Here is a 6901-nt window from a genome sequence, read left to right as displayed (position 1 = left end):
TTCAATAATATTTTTAGAAGCTTTCCTTATTTTATGATGATGATGATGATAATGATGATGATGATGATGATGATGACACAGTTTTCATCAGCTTTATTCCCGATCTTCCACAACAGAAAGTTTCATTATACAATGGTTCTTTCATATTTTTCGATATTTTTACTTCCTGGAACACTGTGTTCTCTAGCCACACTTGTACTAATATTTTCCATCCCAGTTTTTCACACTATTGACCCGACCTTCCATTGCTAATCAAGAACACAGTGTCTAATGTTCATCAGTCCTGCATCAGTGCACTCCGCACTTCTCTCTTGTCTTGCTCATTTACACGTATTTTTGGCACCATAGTTTTGTCCAGTCAACTTTGCCTTTGTCTTATTCTGTTCATCGAGCCTGAGCCGAGACCCTTCATCCTGCAGGCAACATCCATGATCTTCTAAAACCCAGTCATTCTAGTTACCCCGCCAGGAGCTTTTCTGTACTGTGTTTCTCTGACGGAGCCTCATCCTTCTTAGTGCTGCTGTTCCTCCTTTCCTCTGAACTATTATTGATTACACGCGTGAGACCTTCCTGTCTGTACCTAACACATTAAAACTTTGGACGATAACAACATATTACACTACAATATGATCCTCGCACATTCAAGACAGAAAACTACTACTGCTTTCTCTCCCCACTGAAAATATTGCTTTTACCAACAATAATCAATAATCGTCCATCTTTCAGTCCTTAGAAAATAAAGAGTTTTTTTTTATGTCAGTTTTCATTATTCTGGTGGGTTGTGCCCCTCTGGTGGGTTGTGCCCCAAAGCTAGTAAAATAATCCCCAATTATTTTTCAGTCTCTCTCTCTCTCTCTCTCTCTCTCTCTCTCTCTCTCTCTCTCTCTCTCTCTCTCTCTCTCTCTCTCTCTCTCTCTCTCTCTCTGCAGTGTTAGCATCTGTTAAGAGAGCTATTTTAGTTGAGTGTTTTCGTAATACTTCACCATTAATAAATTAAAAATTTTCTATCGTGTCCTTCTATCCTTCTGATTTAACACATTGATTTTTTTTTATTGCTTGGAAAATATTCTTTCTTGTCATTTATCCTTCAACGGCAGCTGACTTGGATGGAATTTCATAATGTGTCGCTAGAATAATACCAAGTGGTGCCGTGCTGACAACCTGCCAAGCCAAATCAAGGCAACTTTGCCCTCGACTCTTGCTTCACTTACATGGCTGAGGCACGATCGCTGCGATTTCTGAAGGTGACGTCACACCTTCCCGATTCTCTCACATCTTATAATCCTCTCTCTCTCTCTCTCTCTCTCTCTCTCTCTCTCTCTCTCTCTCTCTCTCTCTCTCTCTCTCTCTCTCTCTCTCTCTATCGAAGCAGTTGATGGTCGTTTAGTGAAAGCTAAAGAAGTAGTTGATGGCAGTGAGATCATTAACTACATGATTAGCAGTAGTTAATTAACCCTTCAGACAACCTTCTCGTACCTTGAGAAGTTAATTAAAGTACTACAAAAATATTATAATCAAGTAATGAATTCTTCCCACGTAAAATGTCATTGAAGGATACCAGCTTTACTAAGTGTTACTGAGGAAAACCCTTTATACCTCACGTCATGTCACTGTCATGTTATTGGCCGAGTTTACCTTGAATGGGATCACGTTTTCTTAGTGTCCCCGTGTTCCGGTTACCTGCCATTCGGACATTATCCTTATTATTGTTATAAGTAGTGTAAGGCTTATTCACCCATTTTATATCATGTAGTATTATTCTCTTCATAATTTAAGTTCTCTATATCTTTATATGTATAAGGAAGGGAGTATAATTGAGGTGAAATACGTTGAAAACGAGGGGAGCTTGAGTGGGCAACAACACATTCCAAGGAGGGGAAAAATCAGAGCGCCTTAGGTCGTGAGGAATGGTGGAGGGAAGGCGTCTCTCAGGGGAGGATTTTGGTGTGGATTGGTGATGGAGTGAGTTTGTGGAGGTATTAGTGGTGTAGCGGTATAACCTTGATATCCAGGATCAGGTTAGTGAGTCTTTTGTGGTACCAAGAGCTCTTGTCCGCTGAAATTCGGTTGTTGAGTTGTGCCGGTGACGCTGTTGGGAGGGGTCATAGGTCAAACTGGCAGCCATTTTGTGAGTGGAGGTTGTGGTGTTAACCTTGGAAGTTGGTGTTGTGGTGTACTGGTGATTTTGGGGATGATGTTATGGTGCTATGGGTAATCTTTGGTGATAATGGTAATTTCTTGTGAGGCTTGAGGAGGTGAAATACGGGAATTATTGTCTGGGGACGCGGAACTGGCGTCCGGGTAAATTCCTGCGGTTGAGGGGAAACATTTCTGTGACTGGTGGAGGTGTAAACGGGTTTTGGTGACGTGGGAAGTGACGAGAACGTCATGTAGTAACGTGTGCTACCTCATGTTGTTTGTGAATTATTATTAGTATTAATATATGTGCTTGTAACATGGAATAATCGTGTTTTCTACCCCCCCAACAACAATCTGGTATTAGAGGTAATTCCAGGTGTGCTGAGTCAAGGTAAAGGTGGAGTAAGAGATAATTCTGACGATTTCGGATAGGTCGGGTAGGCACTCGAAGCCTTTAAAAATCCAGACCTTTAAAACTTTCCGGGATCAGTGTAACGTCCACTTTCTTGGAGAGATAACCGGGATCGTACGATCGCAGGTAAGTAGGCGATCGTGACAGAATATGGGGGCCCGTCCGGGATTTTTTGAACATTTGTGGGATGTAACGAGTGTTACATGGTGATTGTTGTTGGGAGGAATTTACCTGTGTGAAATATTTCTTTAAAACTGTGCATTTATTGTGAATATTTGGAGGAATATTTTGTGAATATTTTGTGGAGTGTTGTGGTTGTAATCATGGCCGCTAGACGTGTTGAGATGTTCCTTCTGTCGAGAAGTGTGCATGATTTGTACACACTAACCAAGGAGGAATTGTGTTCAGTGGCTGAGAGGTTTCAAGTGGAGTTGAAATCCAAGAAAAAGGAGGAAATGCAGGCGGAGTTAAAAAATGCTCTTGTGGAGAGGAGCTGGTTTGAAAATGATGGTGGTGAAAGTGAGGATAATGATGAGGAGAGTGTAGAGGAAGGTGCTGGGGTCAGTGAGATAAACCTGGGTGCTTTTGGTGGAACAGATGGCCTTTCTAGTAGTGAAAAATTTGAGTTAATGAAACTTCAAATACAGATGCAGAAGGAACAGAAACAGCAAGAGATGGAGTTAAAGAGGGAACAGAAACAGCAAGAGATGGAGTTAAAGAGGGAGCAAATACAGATGCAAAAGGAGATTGAGATAGAAAAAATTAGAGCAGAAAGTAAAAATAAAGTGAACGGGACCAGGGCAGGAAATGGTGCTCAAGGCAACGGGGATTTAGAGAGAAGGGCCATCAGTATGCCTAACTTTGTGGAAGGGGAGGAAGAAAATTTTTTTTTTCAATTTGAAAAAGCTGCAAAGATGATGGGATGGGATGAAAATAATTGGGCAATAATAGTCCAGTCTAAATTTGAGGGAAGGGCCCGAGCGGTATATGTGAATTTGAGTGAGCAAGAGGCGCGTGATTATGAAGTGGTAAAGGAAGCGGTGTTGGGATCAACCCTTCTATGTCCGGATGTGTACCGGGAAAGGTTCCGCAGGACGACAAAACGCCCAGGTGATACTTATCTCGGGATGGCTCGAGAGGTTATCCTTAAACTGGACCGGTGGCTGAAGGCCGAGGAAGCCACTACGCTTGAAGAGGTAAAAGGAGTTATACAAATGGAACAATTTATGAGCCAAATGCCCCTCAGTGTAAGATGTGAGCTCGCATCACACGACGTGAAAGACGTGATGGAAGCCGGACGCAGAGCTGACAAGTACTGTGCGGTCCGTGGGATGAACGGAGATGAACACCATGAAGGGAGAAAGCCATTCTCCAGCAGAAATGATGGTCATCAGAGATATAAGAATGACAGTCAGATGAGCTCGACATCAGTCCACAGATCAAACCAGCCCCGCCCTAACAACTATAGTTTTTCCCACACTTACACCATGCCCCCGCCAGCCGACCACAACATGAGGTCTGCGCCCTATGGGAGTAGGCCCAGGAGCACTACCTATTACCAGAAGGGTAGTGGGGGTGAAGGTGCAGTTAAGTGCCTTGGATGTGGAAGTAGCGGGCATAGGAAGTTCCAGTGTCCGAAGGGACGGCCGAAGCCAGTGGGAGCAGTTGCCGCCCAAAGAGACGTGATAAAGTATGTGGAGAATATGAATGCAGAGATACAAGAGGAGCCGCCGAAAGATGAGGGCTTTGAGCACTTCACCAGTAAGGGCACAGTGAAAGTGGAGGGAAGTCCAGAGAAGGTGATCAGAATCCTTCGGGATACGGGAGCTAACCAGAGCCTGATCTTAAGTAGTGTACTCCCATGGAATGAGGAGACCAGCACTGGCAGAGAGGTCTCATGCAAGGGTGCAGGAGGCAAGTTCAGTATTCCCCTGCACAAAGTTTGGCTGGACTGTGGATACGTCACTGGAGAGGTGACGGTGGGAGTGAAGGAGGCACTGCCCGTAGATGGAGTGGATATGCTGGTTGGGAACGACCTGGCTGGAGGTCGAGTTATCCCTAAACTTCAGATGGTAGACAACCCTCTGATAGGGATGACGGAAACCACCACTCCGGCAGCAGTCCCTCACTCAACAGATGGGGAGGCAGAGGTGCCCGAATTGTTCCCAGTCTGCGCAGGGACCCGAGCGATGGCCCGGAAGGTACGCATGGACGCCGAGGGAGCAACGCAGGAGGACGAAGGCCTGGGCGTTCTGTTTGAGGAACCTGATGAAAAAGGAACTAACCCGGAGTGCGCGAGTGGTGGACCGGTTGTAGGTCAGGTGGGGCCCAACCTTGATTTTCTGGTAGAAAAGAACGAGTTGATAAAAGCTCAGGAGAGTGATGAAAGCTTGAAGTCTGCTTGGAATGAGGCTAACAGGCTGGGTGAGCTTGACAATGAGTACGTGGGCTACTACGTGAATAACGGGGTATTAATGAGAAGTTGGAGGCCCCTGACAGCCCCAACCTCCGATCACTGGATGGTGAAAAGGCAGATTGTGGTGCCATGGGTGTATAGGAAGAAAATTTTGGAGATGGCACACGAAGGTAATCTGGCAGGACACCTGGGGGTCAGAAAAACCCTAGGAAAGATCCTGTGTCATTTTTACTGGCCCAGAGTGAGAGGTGATGTGAAAGAGTTTTGTAAAACTTGTGGTTTGTGTCAGAAGGTGGGCAAGCCGAACCAGGTGATTCGCCCTGCCCCCCTTCACCCTATACCTGTGGTCGAGGAACCATTCAGTAAGGTGGTGATAGACTGTGTAGGTCCTTTACCAAGGACCCGGAGGGGGAACCAATACTTGCTGACTATTATGTGTATGTCATCCAGGTTTCCTGAGGCCATTCCCCTCAGGAGTATAAACTCTAAAAACATTGTGAGGGAACTGGTGAAATTTTTCTCCTGGGTGAGAATCCCTAAGGTGTTGCAGTCAGACCAGGGAAGTAATTTCACTTCTCGTGCGTTCAAGGAAATCCTAAGGGGTCTAAAGATTGAACAGAGACTGTCGAGTGCTTATCACCCTCAGTCTCAGGGTTGTGTGGAAAGATTTCACCAAACTCTCAAAAACACTCTCAGGATGTATTGTGAGGAGATGAGTGTTCAGTGGGATGAGGCATTGCCACTAGCCTTATTCGCGTTAAGGGACAGTGTGCAGGAGTCAACTGGTTTCAGCCCATTTGAGTTAGTGTATGGCCATGAGGTGAACGGTCCTTTAAGGATGGTGAAAGAAAAATGGTTAGGAGTAGAGGAGCCTCATACTGTGGTGAAATATGTATCTGATTTCAAGGACAGATTGATGAGAGCTAGGGAAATTGCTCGGGAAAATCTGAAAAATAGTCAGAGTGAAATGAAAGGCTGGTATGACAAGAAGGCGAGGGCCAGATCTTTCCAGCCTGGGGACAAGGTCTTGGTTCTTTTCCCATTGCAGGGTGATCCTTTCAAAGCCAGGTTCAGCGGGCCTTGGGAGATTGAGAGAAAAATGAGTGATGTAAATTACATTGTAAAAACTCCAGGGAGGAAGAAAAAGAACCAGTTGTGTCATGTAAACATGCTGAAGCCATTTCACGAAAGGGACAGAGAAAATGGAGATGATGTAGTAGGAGGAGTAAGAGCTGTGAGTGTTGTAAATGTAACCACTGAGGCGGAGGAGAAGTGGTCTGAAGTGAAATTGAGCAGGTGTGAAGGGATGGTGCTAGAGAACTCAGCTGTGTTAGGGAATTTAAATGATAAACTGTGGCACATGGAGCTGGAGAAGAGGGAGAGGATTAGGGAGATAATTGAAAGGTTCAGTTCTTTGTTCCCTGATGCACCTAGAAAAACTAATGTGGTGGTGCACGATGTGGATGTTGGGGAGGCTGAACCCATCAAACAGAGTTAACCCGCAGAAAAGAGAGATCATGAGAAAAGAAGTAGGGTATATGCTGGAACACGACTTGATTGAGCCCAGTGAGAGCCCATGGAGCTCGCCATGTGTACTGGTGCCCAAGCCTGGTCAAGAGAGTTTCCGTTTCTGTACGGACTATAGGAAGGTTAACATGGTGACAAAACCTGATGCTTACCCTATCCCTAGAGTTGATGACTGTATAGATCATGTGGGAAGTGCCAACTTCATAACAAAAATTGACTTGTTAAAGGGATATTGGCAAGTAGGACTCACTGAGAGGGCAAGAGCCATATCAGCTTTTGCCACCATGGATGGATTATACCAGTACAAAGTTCTTCCGTTTGGGATGAAGAACAGTGGGAGTTCTTTTCAGAGGTTAATGAACAGAGTACTGAAGGGCTTGAAGGGATGTTCTGTGTACATAGATGAC

General features: G+C 45.1%; 1 protein-coding gene across 1 annotated transcript; it reads left to right on the top strand.

Annotated features, from left to right (window-relative positions):
• Positions 1-3678: 3678 nt before the first annotated feature.
• On the top strand, positions 3679-6465 carry LOC135095238 (uncharacterized). Its single transcript, XM_063996020.1, has one exon. It carries the CDS (start codon positions 3679-3681, stop codon positions 6463-6465), a length of 2787 nt encoding a protein of 928 aa, XP_063852090.1.
• Positions 6466-6901: the final 436 nt, after the last annotated feature.

This window comes from Scylla paramamosain, chromosome 48 (assembly GCF_035594125.1).
Source record: "Scylla paramamosain isolate STU-SP2022 chromosome 48, ASM3559412v1, whole genome shotgun sequence".
Classification (NCBI taxonomy): Eukaryota; Metazoa; Arthropoda; class Malacostraca; order Decapoda; family Portunidae; genus Scylla; species Scylla paramamosain.
The sequence above is the reverse complement of the archived record's forward strand: the minus strand, read 5'-3'. Positions and strand labels throughout refer to the sequence as shown.